Here is a 27,559-nt window from a genome sequence, read left to right as displayed (position 1 = left end):
TTTTTTTCGTTGAAAAGATCTATCGTGCTAAAGCTTTGTACATAACTACGTTAAATTGTAATCTGCACTGATTTTAATGAGTTCATTATGGTATTATACGCTCTTTCTGGCCCGATAATCCCATACTGGAATAATGAGTGAACATGATATAGATATGATATTTAAATTATAAAATGAAAATCAAGAGTTTTTAAATAAATTAGACAACAAATCTAAGTCTAAAATTGCAGAAAATACAAAAGGAAATCTAAACACTTCGAGCACCGGTCGAATGAACATAGAATTTACCCTGTGCCCGGCCCATTTTTGTGAAATTTTTGTAAAATTTCATGCTCTGTGAAGGGTTTCTTAAAAGTGACATAATTATGAAAATACTTAGTTAAATCAATTGAAACTTTTCATATTTATTTCAGATAATTAAATGAGTCATTGTTTGATAGTTTTGCCAACATTAGCCTTTATGGAGAGCCACATTGCGCATTGCAATGTTCGCATATATACAAGGCCTCACTCCTTTTATTGTGCTTTGTATCCCGGAGCCGTGTAAACACGTGATTATAATAACAATGCGTTGTATACCGGTCGTGAGTTTTCACGTGGTTTACCAGCAGCGAAAAAGTACTAAAAAAAGTCTCTAGATGTCAATAAAATGCACTTTTTTAGACAGCTGGTAAACCACGTGAAAACACGGGACCGGGATACAAAGTGTTAATGATCTGACGGATACCAAAAAATATGTTGATATTGGAAATAATTTTAAGATAAATTGTTGATTTAAATTTTTTTTTTGATATTTGCAAAAAACATACGCAGTTACCTAAAATAAAAGGAAAACCTCTAAAAACACATCTAATCAAAATTCAGTCTGGCATTTTACATTTGAAGTTTTTTAATCATATTTAATATTCGGTTAAACATTTTACGCAGAAAAATACTTCCAAGAAAGCTTTATTTTGTGGTTGACATTTTCATTTGTACTTTTAAAACATTGGAATTATAAGGATTCGTGTTGAACGCGTGTACATTAAAAATATTTTATCGAGACTTTTATTATTATTACAATGACAGAAAATCAGTTTTCATGAATATCATGATTTTTCAAAAGCAGTTTTTTTTGGTCAAATTTATTCATCCAAATAATGCATAAAATTAAAACTGCATAATAATAAAAGTTGTATTAACTGTAAGGTATATAGCCCTAGAGGATAAAACACGGGAGTTTTTAGTTTTATTACAATAAGCTATTTTATATGTTAATACCGAAGTCAATTTTCTTCATAATTTTTTTTTTTAAAGTTGAAACAAAACTCTGAAGTCCTTTTTGTTTTAATGCAAAAGAACATCAGTCGTCCCTTCTTTGGTTCGAAGTTCTTTATGATATTGAAATTTAATAATTTATTCTTATTCTTAGCGGTGGGGGTCAGTGCTATGCAAGCTCCTGACGTCACTGCGACCTGTGAAGATGTGTGACGGGTCCCCGTGAATATTTCTCGCCCTCCAAGCCCGGGTCTATAAAGAAACTGGCTACTCTGTGAAAGGTGAGAGTTAACATTTTGCTAAACCTCCCCATCCAAGCCCAGTAGCTCAATCACAAATAACTATCGACGTGCTATCGAAGTTATCGCAGTCATAAGTCAACGCGTGTGTAATCTCGAAGTTAACGCTCGTGTCGGTTTGTTTTTTTGTTTTCCTCGTAAATAAATACAGTTAATTGGCGAAAAATTGGCGTTTACTATAAAAAATATTATAATATATTGCATTTGCAAAATAGTTATGAGTATCTAATACAAAAAAGTGAAAATTAAATTACAATTACTATGGCGACTGCTTTTTTTCGACATTTGGCTTGCCAACCGCCGGCTAAATGCAATAATTAGCGTGGGAAACAAGAAATAAATAAATAAAAACAGAAGTTTTGGAATATTTTCCATATTTACACCGGAGAAATTTAAATATGTGATTGCGCAGTAGGATTATACGTCACGAACGTAAATATTTTGACATTTAATATTAGGTGTTCACGGATGTTCCATTGTAATCGTGAATACGATAAACAACCACGTTGAGAAATTGTTATCACGTCGCTTATTAGCACTTCATAGTTATTTGCGATTGAGCCACAGATCCGTAAAATATCGGGCTATTAGTTACGGAGAGGGCTCTTTAACTTCCTCAGGTTTAACCATACCCAGTGGTCTCCCGAGGATGATGCTCCTTTTATGATGTAAAGCATCACATTCATATATAATGTGTATATGTGTGTAAATGTGTGTAAAGGTGTTTAGATGTTTCGAAAATAGTCATAAAGTCTTAATAATATCGGTAGAATGGTAAATATTACACAAAGTGCTTAGTGATCACTCTTATGTCGGAGTTATCATTAAATGTCCCCGGCTACCGCACCCGTCACACGTCGAGCTCTCTATTTCATGTGCCAGCAGTTCGTACGATTTATGCCCAGAACTCTCCACTTATACGTTTAGCTCGTGAATATAATTTAAAGTTTCCCCTCATTGATCCGTTTGATTGTCACAAATTAACATTTAAAATGCGCGTTTCAAAACCCACTTTTTTTCTCATACTTAGTTTCTATAGAAAATCTCATTTTATCTCTAATTCTTAATATTTTATATATTTTTGACACTTGTGCAATAATATTTACACACATGTCCACCCTCGTTCCATTATAACACCCACTTACCCACCCTCTCACACACTTACACTAACACAAACACATTAGCATGTATTATACGAGTATTTAATGTATTTCAGTGGATATCTGTCATCGGTTTTATTCTCTGAATATTTTATTTGTCATATTTTTTTACGTATATTACGGTTAATATTACTAATAAATAAAATAAATAAAAAATGACAGATAATAGGTCTTGTAAATGCCTAGACTTTTCAAGTACCTTCTCCATTTTGAAAATATATTGAAAAAAATGTAAAAAAAATAAATATTATGCTGCGAGTCAAAGCGTTAAATGTGACATGATCGTTTGATCTTTATTTCATTAAAATGGTGGCTCTATGTCATTTGTCTAGAAGACTTATCAGAGTTCTCGAGCTATTTATAATGTCAAAATGTCAAACACTTTGTTATAAATACTTCAAACTTCAAATTATTGCTTGGGGTTCTTGTTTAAGGGAAGCTCCGCTCTTTACGCTCTTTAGAAAGTAGACGAGAGAACGTGCAAAACTAGCAGAATACTTTACATAATGATAATTCTGGGAATTAAAACAAAGTGGTATATTTACGTGCTCCATTTAACAAATCGATCCTTTGGTTCCCGGTTTTTGAGATTTGACGGTGCAAAAGCAACTTTTTATCATTAATAGTGCGTACAAAAGAGAGCCTTTAAATTACCCACTACAACAGCATACCGCGCGAATGTGAACATTCAAGTCATCCATAGAATTAAGAATAGTCCAGAAGTAGCGTTGAATCATATTTGAATACACCGGACTGTGTCCGAAAATCCACCCACTTTGCCCCACTTTCACAGCGCGCATGCTTAAAGTTGCCACGTAATGTTGCCAGATCGCGAAAAATATAACCATAACACAAATGTAAGACAATTATATTTGAAAAAAAAAAACAAATTTTACTGTACACGCGGAAACATTGATTCACACAACAGAAGAGATAAGTAAAGGGACATTAAACTTTAAAAATAAACCAAATTTTATTTTACATAAAACGAATATTATTATGTCAGGTTAAATAATAGTTAAAGTTTTAAAAATAATGTCGGTCAAATGTCCACCACGACGTTGTTTAATCCGAGAGGTCCAATTTTTGTTAGTTCTCTCATTAGATGAGTAAAAAATAAGCTGAAATTCCACTAAATCACTTGAAATCAATGTTCTTATCAATAAAAAGTAGCGTATCAAAATTGTCTACCTTTGCAACACTAACAAAATATTCATTTTATTTTCTTTGACAATCTGACAGGTGGAAACAAAATTAAAAATTTAAGTAATGCATTTGCTACTTACAACTTACATTTTTCAATTTGACTTTTTTATTTTTTATATTTTTTCTTTGCATTTTACAAAAGGTTGAGTAACAAATACAAAATAAACTATAACATAAACACAAAAAAAAGAAACCCCTCAAAGGTTACTACTAAATTTCAAAAAAGCTACTGGAAGAATACGATAAATATAAAAAAAATAAAAAATAGGCGCAAATATAATATAAGAACACATTTTTTGTTCACAAAAATGAGAAAAAAAATGCTTTTCATTAAAAAAAAGCTTCATCGGTTTTTAATTCCATAATTTCAACAAAAAAAATAATTTAAATAAATTTAAGTAATTTATCTCTATCATATCCTTATTAAATGCATTGAACAGTTTTACAGCCATGAAAAAATGAATTTCTTTGCCCAAATCTGGATTTGCAATAAGAGATATTATATAAACTATTTAATTTTTAACTAGATGTATTAAAAATTTTGAAAAATAAATGTTTCGGCATAAAAACATATTTTAGACACTGCTGGCAATATATCTCTCGTAGATTTAAAAGTTCAGCTTCCTGAAATAATTTGTCGAAGGGAAAAAGCAGATTTTTTATGAAGTATGATATTATTAACATATTACAACAGAGATGAAGAACATTAAAGAGAATGTAATATAGAAGTTTCACCTAAATTATTTCACCTAAATACTAGGCAACGCCTGTAAATGTTATTTTTTTACAAACATCAACAGATGAGAGAATTGAAGGAATATAGATGTTCAAATATGGACAGAATGGTGAATTTTACACTGTGTAAAGTGGCCACTTAAACCTGCCATTGACAGGTCATAAGTACTGTAGATGGCTAGACTTCTATATTACTTTCTCTTAAATGTTCTTCATCTCTGTTGTAATATGTTAATATAAACAGCTCCCCAGGGAGTTGAATCCAGTCCTTGTCTACAAAAATTTGGACAAACTCAAACTAAGTATTGTTTATAATTAGTTTTCGTACGGTTTCTAAAGGCTTAATATGAATATTATGGGCTTCTTCCAATTATTCCATAGGAAACAGAAGACTGTACGAGGCCATGATAAATCTTTTTTATAGTGTTTGGATGAACATAACTACTAGCGGCCTCCGTGGTGTAGTGGTTAAGATGCTTGAACTACGCACGAAAGGATTCTGATTCGATTCCCGTTGAGAACACACACATTTAAAAGTGATTTTTCTCAAGTCTGTGTGTTCTGTACTGTAATTCACCACTGTAATTGGGCTTCCTGGCCTGTTGCGGTGAAAAAAAAATGTTTGTATATATATACATAAAATAAACATTTCAACAAACATTGGGACAATCCCTATGTAAAACGCTCTTGAGGTATTATATTACGAAAATGGCACTATATAGGTTATTCATAATAATAATAAGCTCATAATATTGTAATAAAACCAACTGGTCCTAGAGGAAGTTTAAAAATTGTTTTCAGGTGTTGCGTAGTATGTGAAATAATTCGATCAAATGAATCTCTTCACAACAATAAGGGTTTCACATCTTTAACTTTACTAAAATCAACAAATGGAAAAATTAAAGAAATTCGTGTGTTCAAACAAAAGCAAAATGGTGCATGTTACATAGTGTGTAAAGGGGCCACTTAAACCAGCCAACGACAGGTCGTAAGCCCTGTAAATTCCTAAACTTTCATATTCCCTTCCCTAAAATGTTTTCCATCTCTGTTTTTTTTAAAATAAATTTGTTAAACGAAAAAACAAGTTAAACGTTTGAAAATGTCTCAATTTCAAATATCTTATGAAAAAAAATCAATATGATTAGTTCATTTATGTTGACAGTCTTATGTAGCTCCCAAATATTTTATCGCTTTTTTAGTTTTCATTAATCTTTATATTTTTACCATACTAACAATTTTTCATTTCTTACATTTGATTAGCTAGGTATTTATAATTAAGTAGTTTTAGTTTTTTTTAATGTTATTGTTTTATAAGTATAGGACTACTTATGCTCTAAAAGAAAAAAAATCTCCAAATTAGAACAGGCTGAGCCATGTTCATTTTCTATTTTCGATTCATTAGTTTTATATAGATTCCCTGTTATTAAATATGTATACTAATTTTAAAATATTAAGTTTTTCTACTGACATTTCTTGTTGGAACTGCATTTTAATTATAATAATAAAAATACGTATGAAGTTTTATTCCACTTTTATTTATAAATGTTGACAACAATGAAACTACATTATTAAAACAATGAAACTAATCGATAAGAATTAACTTCCGGGAATTTTGCTTTCAGAGAATCACTTAATTACCTCGGGCCCGGAGGACAAAGCTGTCGATAGAACCACCAACCAGCGGCCCCAGTTATAGTTTTAATGAAATTTAAACACATGTAATTCAAATACATTTTTATTATAAAACTTCATAAAATTATAAAATTTACACCAGTTTTTATTACATACATTCAAACAAAACTTATATTCTTAAAATTGTTTTTACCCAATACTTAAATGATTTTAATTTGAATTCTTTTATTACCATAATCAAAATTCAAAAAATTCATAATTCAAAAAATGCAGACTATACGAGTAAGAAAATCGCAAAGAAGGTATCCCTGTTAGGAAGGATAAGGAATAAATTAGACATTAAAACCTCTCTGCTGATATTTAAAAGTATTATCGTTCCCCACATTGATTATTGCTCCAGTATTTTATATTAAAGTAATAAAGGAGATCTAAAAAGACTCCAAATAATACAAAACAAAGCGATGAGGATAATATTAAGATGTGGGAGACGAACAAATGTTAAGAAAATGATTCAACTTCTAGATATCATGACAATTGATCAAAGAATCAAATTCAATGTTGCCAATGAAATAAACAAAATTATTAAAGGAATAGTTCCGAGATAGTTTCAAAATAAATTAAAAAATAATGAGTTCTTTCATAACTATGCAACAAGAGGATCTAAAAATATAAGACTGGAAAAGAAATCAAAAGCAATGTCCCAGAACTGCCTTATGTACAAGGGAATAAAACTATTTGAAGAAATGCCAGAAAGCATAAAAAATGAAATAAATGTAAATATATTTATAATTAAATGTAAAAAGTATATATGTGAAAAATATTAGGTAGTATATAGTGTAAATAGTGAATATAATTAATGAAAATGTACATATGAAACAGTTAATATTATAAATTAGGATACTGAGTGTATAATAGTAATAAATAATGTGAGAATAAGTATAGATGTAAATATTGTGTTGTAAATATATATTAGACTATGTTACATAGAACTAAATAAATAAATAAATAAATAAAAAAATAATTATAAAAAATCGTGATTTACAACCCGTGCTTGCACTTGTATATAACATAGAAATTTGTTTAGTCTCCTACCAGTCTTACGATGCCTGTCACGACGAAACTCGGACACTGGTAAAAAATTATAAATAAAAGTGGAATAAAACTATATGCGCATTTTTATTATTATCATACTAATTTTATTCAATAAATTAATAGAATAAATAAAAATACTGTTCCACACGACTTAACTATATTAATGATCCTTTTTGAATCCTTTTTGAAGATTTGCAATCATACTGATCTCATTGCATTAGATCAAATGAGATCGTATTTCAACTGCTTTCACTATGCTTTCACTCTGCTTTTACTCTGCTATCCTTTCTGCTAGTTCAGTGGTTCACTAAAACTCCGTTCGTGCACCGCCAGTCAATATAATCATTCGAAACATATCGATTTTTGTACAAAGACAATAGTTATTAATAAAGTCAATCTGAAAATCATAGTCAATAGTCTTTATGATATGAAAATCTTAATCATACCTTTTGTTAACGAAAAAAGACCGGTTTTGTTAAGCGGAACATAATGTGAAGAAATGAGATAATAACGTCGGATGATTGGTTCGGAGTTAAGCCGGATTTTCATGTTCGTTTCAAAGGAAAAATCGAGTCAAGGATTTTAATATGAATAGAGACGTTAAGGAGTGAATGGAAACGATGAATGAATGAATGAAATTGGTTCGAGAAAGATATGAATAAATATACATCACCCCATTTTCACTTCAAGCTTTCATATTTACGTACTTCGTAATTCCGTGTTCTATGCATGTATAAATATTTTATTTCACAAAAAGCATAAGCCACGAAGTAAGAATGCTAATCGCAGAGTTTCTGATTATTTTTACCACCAAGGAAGGACAGTTAAACTTATTCTTTGAATACTGAGTATCGGTTTAATAACCACCCCACGAGATAAAGTGTTAAAAAAAAATATTTCTGTAAATAATCGGCTGTGTCAAAAATCCATCAGTCGTGACTATCTGTGAAACAAATAATGACCGACCGAAGTTTCGATTTCAGTTTCGGCCTGCAAAATGAGTTCCGGCCGCGGTTTCTGTTCCGGCAAAAAATAGCCAAAACTTCGGCTCAGTCGAAACCTGCGATCGGGATGTGTTGGATTAAGTTTGGCTGTACTCGGGTGCATCTTATAGTTCGTGATTCAGCCGCGTGAACCGTGATCTGTTGAGTTAGTAGATCTAAGATCTTCTATACTAATATCTTTAAAATTGTGTTAGAGTGAAAAAGTTAAAGTAAACAATACAAACTCAAATATTTTTATGCCTTTTTTTTCATCGTGTATTTATTTGATCCCCATTTCAATGAACTCGTAAGGTTGAATAATAAAAACACCTTATTTAAGACGTTTTAAAGTGGCTTTTTCGGTTTCGCTCGAAACTAGAACAGAAGCCGAAATTCGGTTTCGGATTCGGCTGAAAACCTTGTTTCGGCCACGCCTGGCCAGCCCCTAGCTACGACGCTAACAATACGCAAAACCGAAGACAGAGGGCGCTGTAAAAACATTATAAAAGAAGAACGCAAGAGAGGTGGTTAACTTTTCCACGCCGACATCCTATGAAGTAACATGCAACGTTAAATATCTGAAGCTCTTGATTGTAAATTATTTTTGCCATTTGTACATTCATTAAAAATAAATATCTTGTAGGTTATCCTAATCGCGTAATATATTTTTTTATTGACCTATACGGAAAATCTGCCATTTATAAACATTTATAATATTAACATATTTGACTTAATTATTTAAAAAAAAAAACATAAATAACCTTTAACCCAAGATTCATAAACAAAAATTAAACCTTAAATGTATACAACATATTCAGTAGAAGTTTAAACAATTTAAGAATAAATGTAAAAGTTAAATTAAACAATAAAATATTTTTAGGTAATATCAGAAATCATAAAGTTTTGTTTCCTACAGCTGGGCAAAGTGAACAAAAAATTATTTATATTATAAATGTATAAATAAATAAATATAATTACCATTCACCATCATTGAAAAAGTTCAAAAGGTTTGTTCTATAAGAACAACACCCTACTCTAAATATATCCGATACGTGGGAATGACAGTTAAATACAGCATTACAAGTATACACTGTCCGTGAATTGTTGCTAAAAAACGGTGGCACCTCTCTAGTCATTCTTCCAGGCACCCTGAAGTCGATTAGAGATAACATTTCAGAGCAATCCCATATTGAATTTATAATTTTGAATAAATTTAAAAAGTCTATAATTTTTCTTCTAACGACAAGTTTCAACCAATTTAATGTGTTAAGTATAATATTGTAATTTAAAAATTAATGACTGATTCTAAGTTTGAAATTTATATACCTTTAGATTTTTTTATAGCCTCTTTCCCGAGAATTTTAGTGACAGTTGTAGTTAGGAGTCCATACTGTAGAGTTGTACTCTAACTGGCTTCTCATTAATGAAGTATACATCAACTTCAAAGTTCTTATGTTATTTAATTCCTTAGTCACACGTAACGTGAAACCTAACATTTTCAGTGATTTACTAGTTTTGTTGTTTATGTGACTAATAAAAGATAATTTTTGATCGAAAACAATAATACTAATAAAAAACCTTTATTAACCATAACCAATAATTGTAATATATAAAAATAATAAAAACAAAGGTATACATGACTAAAAGAAGAACTTATTACCGCTGGCAATTTCTTCGTCTATAATACAAAAGTATCAATCACAAACTATCTAATTATAAACTGCAATTGAATCATATTAAATCGGGATGAATCTAGCGCCGGTTCATGTCCCGATATAGTGTTTTGAAGTATTTATATGATTCTTCATTCATAATATTACGAATTAAAAATTACCTTTCCAGGGTTCTGCGGGGCAGTAGTTGCAGCCCCTCCCACCCTCTTGAGAGCCTGCGCCTGCGCATTCTCGTACATCCTCACCAGTTTCTGCTCCTTCTCCTCCAGCTGACGCTGCTGGAATCGAGCCTGAAATCATAAAAAAAACTCCATTTAATGTCAAAATTCAGGAAAATACCGGATATGTATTTTCAATTCCCCTATTCCCTTGCTTGGGGTTCAGATATTAGAAACATCTCTTGGCATTATTCCAACAGAAGCAATATTACTGATGATTGAACTATTAATTCTAAACGGATAGTTGGGTAAATATCTGAGGTATACCCATATTGAATAAAATTGGGGTTTTTTTAAATTCTATGAGAGATAAATGCAGGAATTTACGTAAAAACTCGCAAAAATGCCTTTTCTGTTATGCTCCTTGCGCCTGTTACATAGATTTTGTTAAAAAATCCTTTCGTAAATCCAGATAAAGTGAGTTAAAAAATACTCCAAATGCATTAAAGCCACTTCGAAGAATAGCTTAAGCAAATTAGTGAAATCAGGGGAAATAATTCGTGTAGTTTTGGAAATTGGCACACTAGTTACTTGAAGTGTCTTGATCAACATACTTAAAATTCTCGATTGTGAGGGGTCTGCTAAGGGCGGGAGAGGGGAGAATGGTCCCTTTTTTCAGATTTTGGGCTATATCTCGAAAACCTTAAGAAAAAGCCTTAATGTTACTTACACAAAAATTATTAACATACTATTTACTACAAATAAGATCCTTTTCATTTTTACTGTAGGGCTAATACTTTAGGAGCAATAGGAGGTCCGAGAATGAGAAGCGAAAAATTTGGCGCGGCTGTACGCGTCTCCCCGTGTTTTTTCCTAGTGTTTTTTAAAATCTAGGCTTCAGGTGATATATGGTGACAAACTATTGACGAGTCATACAAAATAACGGAAAAACAAATGTGTCAATTTTCAAAACTACACAAATTATTTCCCCTGAATGATCATTTTGGGCTAATTTTCTTACACTAAAGTTACATTTTCATTGTAATCCGATCAAAGTTTGCGAATATTTCAAAACGCTAGAGCTGCCTGCCTCCAAACAAAAAAAGTGTGCCGTGGCGTTTAAAATAATTTTAACAACACATTAATTTGTTTGTCTGTTCGGATTAAAAAAAAATAAGCTAGACACACGTCGCCGTCGATTTTAAAACTTCGTTTTTCCTGTAAAAATTAAAGGTGTGGGGTGGAGTGAAAAAATAAAAATTCTAAATAACTAAATAACCAATGTTGCCTTTAGTCCGCTCCCATCGAGTTTTAAAGATAGAATCCCCCTCACCCCACACCTTCCATTTTTACAAGAAAAAAATTACAAAAAGACTTGACTTATAAGCTCCATATGTTTGTATTAAATATTAAGTAGGAACTATTATACCTCTATAAAGAATCTTGTGTGTGTAACTTTAAAACCAGTCGGTAGAGAAAAAAAGTGGTTAAAAACAAAGTTGTTTTATTTTTACTTTTATAATGAATAACTACAAAATTAGTGCTTCAAACATAAATATATACGATAATATTTTTTATTTATTTTTTATTTTTTTTATTTTTATTATTTTTTCACGCCCATAAGGCTTTTACATACATGAAAGTTTTACAAAATATAAGTATATAAACAACATTAAATTTAAAAAATACAATATAAAGCAACAAAAGATAGAACAGTGTTAAGAAGTAAAGTTGGTATAAAAAAAGAAGATGAGTATATAAACAACATAGATTTAAAAAAAAAATATATATATATACGATAGACGATTTCATTCTGTCATTGGTCACGCAAAATTTTTTAATCATCAATCAATTTTAAACTAATCAAAAATCACCGCGGTACATTCCAATAGAAAGCCGGGCCATGTTTACTAGTAACATACTCATTCCAACAGAATTTTTAAATTTTAGAATGATAATTTTGTGCAAAATAATTTATTTATAAATCTAAAACACCAGCAAAACAGGTTCGTTTTTTTTTACAGCTGACTCCACCATTTTGTGGTGTGTTAGTTCCCTTTACGGGTGTTTTGGTTCCGAAAAGGTACCTCCGCTGACACGAGACTCGTGTAAAAATATAAATGAATCTAAATTCGTATTTTTTTTTTTTTTTTTTATTTTTTGTTTATTTTTCCATACACATATTATTTACACAGAAATATAATTACAAAAATACACTTTAGAAAAAAACATCTTAAAATTAAGCTATAACATGAATCGGAAAAAATGCCCACAAAGACTACAGCGTCTGAGCTGATTAATAATTATAATAATTTATTGTTATTATTTATTATTCTAATTTATATTTTGATATTTATATCTGATTATCTTTTTTACATTGGATTCTTTGGAATTTTATTGTTTATTACTTATACCTTGTTTTTCTGGATTTATGTTCTACTGCATCACATGTCATTATAATTTAATCGAATTAGTTTTACTATGAACTTTGAAAAAAAAAATATTATGGCTTGACACGAGCACAGCCGACAAAACCTTAATAAGTTCATTAATATTTGAACGAGTATAATTTTGAATGAAAAATAAATAAATAAAATTTGCTAACTTAATGTGTAAAAAATTGTATTTCCCTCTTGGTTACTCTTTAATATTCTCTATGTATTCTTTTCCAATCTTTAAAATAATAAATATTGTTTATTCTTAAATTAATAACAAATTAATTTAAAAATTAACTGTTTAGTAATTGGATTTAATTATATTTAAGTTGTCTGTCTCTTAAAAAAAGTAATCATCCGATCTTTTTACCTTCCGACCTTGTAAGAAACAAAATACAAGTTGGAGATGTAAACAATTTACTAGTTCTGAAGAAGTCTACTTAGGCGAAAGCGCTCGTTGGTCAAATTCAATAAAATAAAACTTCAACAATGTTTTCAGTATGTCCGAATGTTTGTAGATAGGCTGAATTTCCTCCCTTGGGAGTTATTTAGATCTAAATTTGTTGCAACAGAGATGAAAAACATTTTAGATAAGGCAATATGGAAGTTTAGGCATTTAAGTCTGAAACTTTTGACCTGTCATTGGCTGGTATAAGTGGCGACGTAACATACTGTGTAACATTCACCGTTCCGCCAATGTTTAAACATTAAAAAAATTTCAACTTTTATATAAATTTCTTAGACCAGTTAGTTTAATCAGCAATTTTTTGAGCATGTCCACATGTTTGTAGACAGGCTAGGTTTCCTCTCTCGGGAGATATTTCGGTGTTAATTTATTGCAACAGAGAGGGAAAACATTTTTCAGAAAGGAATATGGAAATCTAGGCACCGAGAGAGCTTATAATTTATCATTGGCTTGTTTACCTAAATCAAACAAGCTTATGACAGGTAAATGCCCAGACATCCATATGCCTTTCCTAAAAATGTTTTCTCCCTATTTTTCAATAAATTTGGATCAAAATAAAACTTAAATAAATTGTTTGTATTGATGATTTTATAAAAATCTTTGAATATGAAGTTTTATTAAGAAATTTCCACAAAAAACGTCAATAATCAATACATAATTGAATTTCCAGTAAACACACAAAAATATTAATATTTTTCATGAAAAAGTAAAGGTTAGATGCTCCGAGTCAATAAATCTATTTGCGAAATATATTATTTAACCTTTTAGAGGCGATGTTTATAGCTAACGCTCTGTTCACTCATATAAAAAATCTAATCATTTTTTGTTCAGATGGTTGAAAACACGGACTTGCCAGCAAAGGTAGAAAAACATAAAAAAACACATATAACTGTCTCTTCCAATATCAGTGTATCGTATCAGGGTAGGTTTGGGTGTTTCAGGGGTGGTTTGGAGGTAGGTTTGGCTGATGTAACCCCCGGAGGATTTCTCTCCAGATGGGGGCGTGTCGGACCAAGGCGGGGTGGGAGATGTAGGTGGTTGCCTTCGTCTGCGGTTTAGGAGAAGAAAAAGGAACGTTTTTTTGTCGGAAAATAAAGGTGGCGGATAATGAATTTGGCTTCGGGTAATTTAATTTCTTAATTAGAAAGAACGATAAAATAAACACTAGATAAATAAGGTTAAAAAAATCAGTTAACTTTTTATATTGTTGGGTTGAGTTGAGTAAATATGTGAGGTTCGTAGTTCACAATAAATGACACACATACGTGCAAAATCATTTCACCTAAATTATAGAGCGATGACCCAAGAAGCAAGTCATCATTTTATATTGAATTTTTATTATTATCGGTATATTTTCAAATTTATATTTGTGCTTCAATATTTATTATTATCGGTATGTTTTCCAATTTTTATTTATGTTTCATTTCTTAATTACTAATGCTATATTTTATAATTTATATTTATTGATCAATTTTTATTATTATTGGTATGTTTTCTTATTTATAATAATTATGTTTCATTTCTTAAATATTATGGTATATTTTCTGATTTATATTTATGCTTTAATTTTTATTATTATCGGTATGTTTTCAAATGAACATTAATGTTTCATTTTGTAATTAATAATGGTAGGTATATTTTCTAATTTACATTTATGATTAAATTTTTATTATGACCTGCACGTTTTCTAATTTATATTTATTTTGATGTTTTTATTATTTGATTTTATTAAACATCATTTAATAAAATAAAATAAAGGTCTTTTCTGAACACAGGAATTTCCTAGCTAGTCGGGACCTGAAACAAAGAAACTCAGTACATTTTCAAACTGTGAAATACAGAAATAAATAAAAGAGTAAAATATATATTGAATCCAATATAACGTATTCTGCAAGGCTAACAGTATTGCACATAAAAACGAGAGCAATGTCCTGCAGTGCATTAACATCGTTTCTACCATGAAAAAATAAATAACAAAGGAACGTGGCCTATAAAGAGACCACAGGGCGTTCTACAAATATATTATTAATCAATGTAATTGCGGTGAGTTGTTTGAGGAATCCAGGACTTTAGAAAAAAAGGCAGTTTGTTTGTAAAAGGTTACTATTTCGTTAAATCGCAAAAGGATATAGGATCCTGATATTCAATAACCTAGGCATAAAATTATATTAGTCCAGAAGCCGCGTACGCACTAACTGAAACCGACAAAACTACTCGTAAATGAGTAAAAACGTAAAACTGCTCATAAATGAGTAGTTTTACGTTTTGGCTATAAGTAACTCTGTAGATGTCGTTTCGTACGCAACTGCCGATTTCGGGATAACCATCGGCAGGTTGGTCCTTTATATCGGAATATGAAACAATTTATGCAGACGCTGTCCTAGGTAATTATCATGAACATACAAACCAATGCTCATAATAATCTCAGGATTATCGACCATAGCGCGCAACAATCGATAAAAATGTGTAGTCAAATACACATTCCTTCTAGTCTCTAAACGGTTGTAGCCAAGCATACCCTGGAGAAACTCGGTCAGGTAGAGCCGTGGATAATACCCGCGCTCTCTCATGTAGAGATATATAAGAAGCTTTTGGATTTTCTCTATCATAAGAGAGGACTTCAGTTCATGTGGTCCCAAAATCATCGAGCCACTCTCGACTCTACTTCGCACCAAGGAGTTGTAAAGAGTTCTCACTACGCTGACCCGAGTTCTCAGTAACAATGAAGTATTACGTAGAGCCAATACTAATAGAGAATTATCACCACATTGTTGGCGTCGTGGTCTTGGGTTTGATTCTCGACATGGTTGATTTGAAATATTTATTTAAAATGATTTTTTCACACTAGAATATTTCATAGTCCCTGAACTGGTAACTGAAGCGTAAGACTGATCATCTTACCTTCAAGTAACAACAATGATCAAGATATGATGCAATTGGTGCACCAATGAAGTGTCTTATGCACCATAAGGTGTGAAAAGGAAATGACGATGACGATGAGATCGGCATTATCGTCAAAATCAAGAAAGGAGTTCTGCGCTAATTTGGACATGTAGAGCGAATGGACAGCTAAAGAACGGCTAAAAATATTTGCAATGCGAATGTTGACGGATGCAGAAATAGAGGCAGACCGAGAAAGACATGGCATTACCAAATCCAACAACTACCTGAAGATGGACATGTCAACAGTCGGAATAATCGGCGCGAGTGCATGAGAGGATGTATGGATGTAGGGGAAGCGAAATTTGTATGTAAAGATAGAGCAATGTGGTGTTCTATCCCCTCTGCCTATATAGGTCTTTTCATAGTATAGTGTTAATTTTTACTCTCCTCTCTTCATAGTATAGTGTTATTTTTTTATATTCGCAGTATAGTGTTATTTTTTTATATATATTTTATTTTGTAATATTTGTTTTTAATTTTCGTATAAAATCGTAAGATTCAATATGTCCGTGTATTTTTTTTCTCAAACTGAACGGTTTGGGTTGGTAGGAAAAAATTGCCTTAAGGCAATATGCCCGCCCTTATACACATATATATATATATATATATATTGTATATGTATATAAAGTGTTAAATAAATAAATAAATAAAATATAGGTAAAACGGCGATATGGTTGGTTGCTGTTATAACACCGGGATAAATTTGAACCAGTTAAGAAGCAAAAGGTTAAGCTACACTTTTTTACACTAGATTGTGTGCGCCTATAGGTTTTCAATACTTTTCAGTCAAAATGAGTTTTTCCGTTTCTAAGTCTAAATCGTTAAAACAATAAAATTCTGAAAGCCTATCCGTGCTTATGGATAAAAACTTTTTTAATACGCTTCTTAAGGCGTATTTTTAGATTTGAATTTGTCGGCTGAAAGTAAGCGACCCGAGAGAGTTAAACAAGAAACTGATCGCGTACCTATAGTTACACGGTTTAATTAAGTTCAAACAGTAATTATAAGCGTAGGAATTAGGGAATAAACCCATTATTTAAGGGATGTATTGTAACGTTTAACTTTGCGGAAGTTAAACTTTAGATTTATACTTTAGTTTCAGATCTGTTTAATACTTTAATCTTTTGTAACTACGGTGGCTTAATTTATGAACTCACCATATTTACTCGCATATTGTTTAACCCTTTCAGACTTATATTCTCACACTGACTTTGTAGTAATATGAATGAAGTAATATGAGAACGAACGCAGCAAACTATATATTATATCTTACGGAGTGCGTGTCTGGGGTCTCACCTTCCAGTCTCACCTGGGTAAAATTTATGATATTCAGGTGAGACTGTTTAAGGGGATTGTACCGGATAGCATAATCCGCGAGGCAAAACATATGGGCGAAAGTGTATATTTTAAACTCTGTAATGTCCTGCCGGTAAAGCAACTTTGTGACTACAAATTGATTGTATATCACCTTGTTGATTCGGAATATAAAAAAAGAGTTTCACACACTCACAACATTAGATTAAAAACTAAGGGCTTCATGATCGTTCCCCGAATTACAAATTACTTCGGAGAGCGAACGTTAAATTGCGTTATTCCAAGGTTGATTAACGATCTCCCACAAACCATCATTAACATGAAAGATCTTCAAATGAAAAAAGAAAGAACTGAAGAAATTTCTTCTAAATGCTTTATAGTGCCTGTTAATAAAGAAATAAATACAATATAAATATAATCATGTAAAATAAATATGTCCCACCGAAAGTCTTTAGTAAAAAAGTCGAAAGTCTTTATAACGAAAAGTCTTTATAAAATTTATAAAGTCTTAATTATTAGATAAACGTTGCTCTGCAGCACTGAATCTGAAACTCCGGTGACAACTGTCGTCAAGTGGAGGCGATATGGTTGGCTGAGCCATATACCACGGATGCCTCCTGAGAGCCTTAACCACGCTTGCCTACTTTACAAGACATCAGGTTCTCGACGTCCTGGACGTCCATTGCTGACTGTTTATCGCCAGTTCGTGTCAGAACTATGGGACGCGAACCTGACTCGGGAGGATACACAGGAGATGGCAGCTAAAAGAGATTCTTGGAGGAACCTTGTGGACACCGTATGCCCCAACTAGGCACCTAACATAGAATGATGATGGTGTGTGATTTTTTTTTAATCTCTTATATTTTAGAAATTGTTGAATGTTATTTTTTTTTTTAAATAGGTCTGAAACTGATAATCAACGGACAAAATTAATTTAAAACGCATTATCATCTTACAGTATATATTTATTCAACCCAATTAATTATATTTGACATAAATATATTTAAAGCTTGACTTCCTCATTATATAAAAGGACAACGGAAATTCGCAACAGAAAAAAAACAGCCAGAACTAGTTGTCAAAGTTCGAAAAATCGTCGCTTTATTGTAGTATAATTTAGTGAATACATATTATTGGATGGCAGGCACAACTACGTATGCATTTTTTTATGGTTTTCATTTATATTCATTTAACCTGTAATCTGTTTGTATTCGAAATAAATAAAATAAAAAAGTATACTCAACTAATGAATTCAATCCTCTTTTATTCTATCAATATTGTGCTTCGTATGAAACTAATAAATCAAGACTTTTTGTCTTGTAGGTAAAGGAAGTGTAATTTGAGATGGATACGCTTAAAACTAGACAGGAGCGGACTAACATAAATATTGTTTAATTATTATTTTTTTCTTTTTCTGAAACGCTTTTTTAATTTCTAAGATTTCCAAGTTGTTCAATTTTAATATTTCATATTCAACATGAAGGACTTTTAATCCAGTATCCTTATTGAAATCATGATTATTTTCTATCAGATGGTTTGCGAATTCAGAAAAAATATTTTATTTATGGACCATAAGTGTTATTTTCTACTCTATTAAAGCTCTAATTACGCTTCCGATACGTACAAGACAAAGAGAATTGATTTATTAGTTCCATACGAAGCACAATATTGAAAAAATAAAATACAATAGAATTTATTAGTAAAGTATACCATAATTAAGAATCTTGTATACCTTTGAAACCGGTCAGTAGAAAAAATAAAAATAAGTTGTTAAAAACACAGTTCTTTGAATTATTTTATAGAAACAATTTTTTTAATTAAATATTTCAATGATAAAATTGGTTTACGAATTACAAAATTATTTTTAATAATTTATTTTTTTTGCACCACAACAAGCCAGGACGCCCAATTACAGTGGTGAATTACATCACAGAACACCTAGGCTTGAGAAAAATCACATTTAATTTTTTTGTGTTCTCACCGGGAATTGAACCCGGAACCTTCCGTTTGTGAGTCAAGCGTCTTGACCACTATACCACGGAGGCCGCCTATATTATGCTTATTATTATTATTATTATGATTATGATTATGATTATGCTTATGTGAATATTTTTAATGACACATTAAATAATTATAGGAGAACTGTAATGGAATTCATAAAATCAAAGTGTCCCTTATGTTAGTTTCATAATATTACGAGAATTAATATTATTTTTTTATTTAAAACCTTTATTAGCATAAATTAACAATACGTTCAGGAAAAAAATTAAACACTTAAGGTTGAACTTGCCAAAAAAGAGTATGTCTCTTGTGTTTGGCAAGTTTACAAAATAACAGAAAAAAGAAACAAAAAATGCAAAACAAAATAATAAAATAACTAAATAAAAAATTAAACAATTTTAAAACTTGAGAAAATATAACACTAAAAAATATTAAATATAAACACAAAATGTATAAACTTATAAACACAGGCACATATTAAACATACATCTATTAAGCATACATTATATTAAGCTTGTTAATTTAAAACTATATTTTTTTACTTATTTGTGCATATTGTGTTGTGCGTATAATTTATGTACAATATCTAAACATAACAAATTGTGATTATTATACCAATGTCGTATTTATTGTTTGTGAACTATAAAAAATCAAATAAAATGTTACCTATGGATTTCCTCGAGGTAGTACCAATTTTATAATTAATCTACATAAATGATCTGTGTTATTTAAACATCGATTGTTCTGTCATAAGTTTTTGACACTGTTCTATTATTCAAATATAAGACATAGGAGGGAACATATGAGAAAGCCGAAAAATACCTTAATGTATGAAAGGCATGGCTAGATACTAATTACTTAACTCTTAATAAATCTAAAACTAACTTCATTCCATTTCAAATCAGTACCAGAAACTATTCACAAAATACTTATCTAAATATCACACTACATAATTATAATTGTATTCATAGTACTCATTGTAATTGCCCAATATTGGATAGGGTAGATAATGTCCAATATTTAAAAGAAATTATCGACATCAATTTAAAGTGGAAACATCAGATTAAAAAAACTAAAAAAAACTTAAAAGACTAACGTATAAATTCAAAACAGTTTGAAATATAATTGATGTAAAAGAACTTTAAACATTTATTTTGCATTGTGCCAATCAATTTTGAAGTACAGTATAATCGAATGGGGTAGTGCGAGTGACACAGTTTTAAATAATGTATTTATTGCACAACAATCCATAATAAAAATAATACTTAGAGTTTCGATACAGACATTTACTGAAGAAATATTCCACAAATCATAACTTATGACATCAAAAAAATTATACGCTAAAAGAATACTCGCTTACAAATTCAAAAACTATTCTTAATCAAACGAAAGACAAAACCCCAACAATACAAAACATACAAATAATATAATCACAAGATTCTCAATACAAAGGCAACTAAAACAAAAACAAACTAATACCACCTTCGAGGAAAGAGATTTTGAGTGTTATGCAATTAAAATCTATTACCTATTTCTACTGTCCATTAAAAGAATTAGTAACAAGAAAATGTTCGAAAAGGCTATAAAAAATGGATACAAGAAGGTGGGTAGAAGTAAAATTGATTGTCTCATTCGCCCAAACCATCATTGAATCACCAGTTCCGCAAACGTATATGGAAAAATCATAGTTATTTTTATTTTATTTTTGTATTTAATGGTTTATTTTTTAAACGATATTTTAGCGTGATCATTGGATGAAATCATTGTGTAATATATGTACACATAAACTTTTTATGCTATTTTTTTTTTCGTTTATCTACGTTGTATTATTTAAAGTGTTTATTTTAAAACACTGTGCATTTTTTGTATACAAAAAGGCATTACATGCCGTGTATATAAATAAATTAATAATAAAGTTATGTACCTAGCTGTTTTTAACCTTTTAACTCTATTTCTTCCATATGTTTGTATTTTATTTGTTCATCAATTGTTTTATTTTTATGTCTTACCTTTTACTTTCTATACCAACTTTATTTCTAAACACTGTTCTACCGTTAATTTATTATTATTATTGTTTCTTTGTATTCTAAATATTTTGTTGTTTATGTAACTTTTATGTAAGTGTGTAAAAGTCTTATGGGCGTAATAAATTCATCTAAAAAAAAAACTAACAAAGGGGTTTCTAGTTCCTATAGTATACACTATGGTTTACAAAGCTTTTAGGAAGGTTCCTACGCCGATCGATTGAATGACGCTCTATTCGTTTGTCAGTCGGCCGTCGCCGCCACGAAATTATTTGCAACTTTCAGATTTCGGAATTTCAGGCACCAGTCATTCACCCTTTGACCTACAGGGTCGTGGCCTGAAATGTGAGCGTGTGTTTTAATGACGCAATAAATAACACAAGAGGTATTCAATAAAGTACAATAATTAATCAAAAAAGGATTTGAAAACAAGATTAAACTGCTTACGTCAGCACAGAAATGAAATATTTATATCAAATAATACACTATACTTATGATACCACAGGTTCTCGGGTGAATTGTTTTTTATGGTTTTATAATTTTAAAGTTCTTTATGAGTACTGATAATTCTTTTTTGTTGGCGCAAAGTAGACTTGAGAGTGGCTTAACGATTTGGGGACAGGGGAAGCACTCTCTTATGGTGGAGAGGGTTCAGAACAAATTTCTTCGAGTTCTCTACATGGAGGAGTGCGGATATTATCCACGACTTTTTTCGAATGAGTTTTTCCAGGGTTTGATTAGTCATAACAGTTTAAAGACCAGAAGGGGTGATCTGACTAGGCATTTCTTTCGATTGTTGCGTGGTACTGTAGCTTAGCTTTTATGATCTGGCAATGGTTATGCCTGTTGGAAGTTGGAAGGTTAACTCCTATGTTTAACAATAGTGCTTCGGACATTGATATTTTTTAATGTATTAAAATAAAATAAAATCCCTTTGTTTTTATGTACCACTTATATTTTTTATAATTTGACAACCAACTTTTTTTAATATTTTTTTTATTAAGTTTTATTCATTTGAACAAATAAGTAACATACAAAATTGTATTTTTGTTCCCGCAAAGCCGAAGCTTGTCTGCGGGTTACATTACTTTTTTCTTTTAATTTATAAGTAAGTACACAGTTTAATAATAATTAAAGAATAAAATATATTTATACACTTAAGTTTCACTTGCTGTTTAATAATTTTTTGACAACTTTTTTAAATGAAATTGGGTTTTTTCTTCACGATTTTCAGCTGGTATTAAATTGTACAGTTTTGGTACTACACTACCCATTGTTCTGTCACCATAGAACTAGTTTCGGCTATACTGTGCCTTCTTCGGGGTTAATTACAAATTAACATAACATATATAAAATTTTCACAGTGAAGGTATACTCTCAAAGAAGAAGGAGAACGATAGAAGGTTATAAAAAATATAAGTGGTACATAAAAACAATGTGATTTGATTTTATTTTAATATATTAAATAATAATGTTCCACAAAGTAAGTGCTTCAAACATAAAAAATATTGATATTTTTCTCTAGAGGAGGTTTTCGCTACAAGACTCTCTTAATTTATTTAGATATTTTCAAGATATTAAGTACACTTTCGTGTTTTTTTAATACATACTTAATTGTATTTAGTTTTTATAATTAGTTGTATTTATGAATAAAATGTTCGTATTTTGTAGTGAACAAACATGCACAAATAATTTTAAAAAAGCTAATTGAATTAAAATAATTTTTATTGTGTAACCACTTCAAAAATGAAAATATTTTTCACATGATAAATACAGTCCATTCAAAGTTTCAATGACTTTTTTATATAAAACGTTTAGGTGTGCATACTAAGCAATAAATGTATGTTTAATTAGTTAGCACAGAAAGGCACTTACACATTAACAAAGGCCATTAAAAATTCGAATGCACTGAACAATACTGTACGTATACTGCATATTACATATTGTGTTTTTGACTTGTACAATGATATATTTTCAACTGCCTTAGAATAAGGTTACTTACCCCAGTTAGACAGTCAAATAATCAGCAACAGGGCCGCGATTATGAACGGCTATCTTCATCGGTGTGTACTGAGACGGTATAAACTAATATCAATATTTATGTACGAAAATGTTCATATTTGTATGAAAACTCAAAATACCTTTGTCAGTAACCGGTAATTAAACATGTTTAGAAAGAAAAAATGTTAACATATTCTATTTTTCATACAGAAAACTTAATTTTACTTTGTAGATAAAATTGAAGATAAAATTTAACTTCCCATCTGAATACGTATCCAGGGGTTTTGGTCCCGTCGTTATATTTATTTATTTATTTACATACACTAGTTTATTGTACATTATTGGAGACGAAAGACCCAACTCCGTAGGACTAAAATACCTGTGTTGAGATGGGACGAACAATTAGTTGACACAGACACATGAGTATACCACAAATATAAGATCAGAAACACCAAAAATAATTTAAAAAAATATATATTTGGCACATCAATATGGTTAAAAGTAAACTCAAACATTCGGAAAATCATCAAGAACCACTCAAATCCCTCCCACTAAGGAAAACCCAGTCCTTAACTCCTCTCTTGAAAATAGTTTTGTTCTTAAGAGCTTAATACGCTCTTCCAAAATATTGAATACTCTCGGTGCGATAAATGAGAGATGTCTCTGAGCAAAAGTTGTACGGGTTTTGGGTATGACATAATTCGTGCTCTGATAAAATCACACGTTAGTGTCACGGAGTACGGATTAGAGGTTCGAGGTTCGATCACGACTCTAACACTATTTGATTCCCATTTTCTAATAGTGAGTTATTTGCAACTCGTTGAAAACGGCCAGCAAAATTAAATATGTTGGTAAATCATAAGAACACAAATATTTCATTTGTAAAAAAAAATGGTCCAGAAATGATATTAAAAAAAAAAAACTTATTTGATCTTCTTATCTCCAATATACGTTAGATATAGTATAGAAGCTGTAAACAACTTACTAGTCTTGAAGATGCCTACTTAGGCGAAAGCGCTCGTTGGTCAAAATAAATAAAAAGTAAAACTAAACCAGTAATTTTTATTGATAACTTTATTTATAATTTTATCAAAATCATTCACTATGGAGTTTTATTAAGAAATATAAAAAAAAACATTAATAACCTTAAATTATTATTGAATTATAATGTGCTAATAGTTATATGAAGTTATGTATTGTAAATAAACATTTTAAATTTTGTAAGTCAATTTTTTTTTCTGGTTTAAGGACCGATTCTCGGTGAGATAAGGTCAATAAAATGCAATTTTTCTAAATTTCTAGACGGAATTGAGGTAAAAAGATAAAGTTTGAGGTCAATGAAAGGTACATATTTTAGGTGTAAGAGGTCAACAAAAGGTTTTCAACTTATACAACGAGGTTACACCATAGTGATACAATTGTATCTAGTAGCTAAACATGCAATGCCCGGATTAAGACACAGATTAGATCGCCCAAATAAAATAATCGGTTTAATTTCATTTAAATGGTTGTTAATATTTTGCGTTTTGATATCACGGAATTTTCAAAGGGTAATTATCACAGTTTTTTAATGACAGCGATCTAGCTGTTTTAAACAGAATAAAGAATTGATCTTTCTGAACTTGATAACATTTCAAAATTGTAGACTGGCTGCTTTCTGCATAACTACGTTCAATAGATCTACATAGGTCGCGATACTGCAACAGTGACTAGTGACCACCGAACATCTACGAAAGCCACCCTTCGGATACTTTTATCTGTTATGTCATCCATAGTGTTGAAGTGTTTTATCTGTTTAGTTTTTTACTGTTTACTTTTTAGCACGAACACCTTACAAATTTACTATTATGCTCAATGTTTGTTTTTGTAAATTTATTGATAATTTTAAGTTGCCAGAATTTCACTCGTCCATGCACTTTGTAGCTGCCAGACGATAAGTAATCTAGCTTCAATAGGTAAATGTTATCAACTATCAAATATACACATTTAGTAAATGAGGTCTAGAATTCCAACCGTCCATGCGATCAGTAGCTGCAAGACTTGTTGTTATCTAACTTCTATTTTTATAAATTTGTTTGTTATATATTTTTTTTAAATATCACTAAATCTCTTAACTTTATTGTCAAATAAAAAAAAAAAAACGTAAATGGGGGCTAGATTTCTTATTGTCTATGCGCTCTGTAGCTGCAAGACGTGCTGTAGTCTAGCTCCAGTATATCATAATCGGAGACAAGGAACAAGAATCCCAACCGTCCATGCGCTCTGTAGCTGCAAGACGTGGTGGGATATTTATTTATTGTACAGCGCCCTCGAGGTGATTTTCACAAAAACGGCGCTATATAAATTATCCAAATATATATACTGATGTCAAGAGCTTTTTAAGCATCACCCTTTCCCTTTAAGCAAAGAGGTTCGTGGTAAAGTGGCCACTTAAACCAGCCAATGACAGGTCATAAGCCCTGTAAATGCCTAGACATCCATATTTCCTTCTCAAAAATGTTTTCCCTCTCTGTTGCAATAAATTTAAACATGAATAACTCTATAGGGAGGAAATCCAGCCAGTCTGCAAGCATTCGAACATACTCAATACATTGTTGAATTGACTACCTGGTAAAAGAAGTATAAAAATTGGAAAATTGTTTTCAGGCGTTGCCTAGTAGGAGAATTGGTTCAACCGGATGAATTTCACCCACATGATAAGGGTTTTTAGCTCTTTTACTTCACAAAAATTAACGGATGGAAGAATTGAGGAAATCTGGATGTTCGAACATTGGCAGAATGGTGAATGTTACACAGTGTGTAAAGTGGCCACTCAAACCAGCAAATGACCGGTCAAAATTGATTTTTTATTCAATTGACGGACTTATGCAGCCCATTTTAATGATGGTAAATACAATTTCGTATATTAAACACAGGCACTAATAAAATAAAATACAACTAAATAAAATTAAAGCTAGGACAAAAACAACAAAAAAATACTACCTCAAGACAAGATCCGGTCTATTTTAGTGATTTTTTAAATCTATAAAAACTTACACCAAAAAAGTCCAGATATTATCTCAATTTTACAATACGACACAATCGAGATATTGGTGCATGCAAGCTACAGTTTGCGTTGTGTTGATCAAGGAACAGCACATTATTATTTCGCAACCGGCGGATCGGGACATTGAATGCCACTTGTTCCAGTAACGATGGTACATCAATTAAGCCATTCAGTAAATTAAACATAAATATGGAGTCAATGTTATTTATACGTTTTTGTAGACTGGAGATTTTTAACATTGAACTATTTCTCCGTAAATGTAGTCTTACCTCTCAAGGCCAATCATCCATGCTACTTTTCTTAGCAGACGATGTTGCACCGATTCGATATGATTTATCCGGCCTACATAGAAGGGAGACCAGATCACGGAGGCATATTCTAAAAGAGGACGAACAAGTGAGCAATAAAGTGTTTGAACTGTGTAGATATTAGTAAAGGCACTAGATGTCCTGCTAACAAAACCTAAGAGTTTAAGTGGCGTAAAAGAACTCTTAATCCTTTAGTACCTAGCATTTCTAATTTATGGCCAAAAGAACTTAAATTCAACTCACAATGTAACAAAAGCAAAATAAGAGAGTGGCTATTCGATGAAAAGTTTATACAGATAAATGAATAGTTATTAAACTATCTTACGAGTAAATATTTTTATTTTTTGTATATTTTATTTTTTGTGTTTGAAAACTTGGGATTTTTAACATTGACTCCATTTCTCCGTAAGTGTAGTCTCCTCTCTCGAAGCCAATCATCCATAAGCCCTGTAAGTTCCTACACTTCTATATCCCCTTCTCGAAAATATTTTCCCTCTCCGTTGCAACGAATTTAAAGCGGTTGGTTTGTCCATACTCTCAATTAATTAATAAACTATGTAATTAAACTGTTAAAATTTAATTTTTCTTTAACCAGAATATTTTTAGCATGTAAAAATTAATATCTTAGTAAACTGCGAGACACGAAGTCGATGCAATGCCATGACACATTGATTCGCGTAGTACTTTTTACTGTGGCGCGTGGTAGGCATTGTAGGAAGTCGGGTAACTGACTCATCTGGCTAAATTTGGAGGATCGGATAATATGTATGTGGGTACCGCAGGCCTTGTAAGGCCGAGTCTACGAACAAAAGGTGAACAAGATATG

The 27,559-nt window shown here is 30.9% G+C and overlaps 1 protein-coding gene across 2 annotated transcripts in view; it reads right to left on the bottom strand.

The window, feature by feature from the left end:
• The window catches only part of LOC148282571 (uncharacterized), a 270,146-nt gene that overhangs the window by 68,443 nt on the left and 174,144 nt on the right, over positions 1–27,559 (bottom strand). For both annotated transcript variants that reach the window (XM_088224873.1, XM_088224875.1), the window contains exon 2: positions 10,199–10,327. In XM_088224873.1, the coding sequence (XP_088080999.1) occupies positions 10,199–10,327 (129 nt within the window). The remainder of the gene's footprint in view (positions 1–10,198; positions 10,328–27,559) is intronic.

Source organism: Micrasema longulum, unplaced genomic scaffold, assembly GCF_059751315.1.
Source record: "Micrasema longulum isolate JH-2025_06_02 unplaced genomic scaffold, ASM5975131v1 h1tg000313l, whole genome shotgun sequence".
Taxonomy (NCBI): Eukaryota; Metazoa; Arthropoda; class Insecta; order Trichoptera; family Brachycentridae; genus Micrasema; species Micrasema longulum.
The sequence above is the reverse complement of the archived record's forward strand: the minus strand, read 5'-3'. Positions and strand labels throughout refer to the sequence as shown.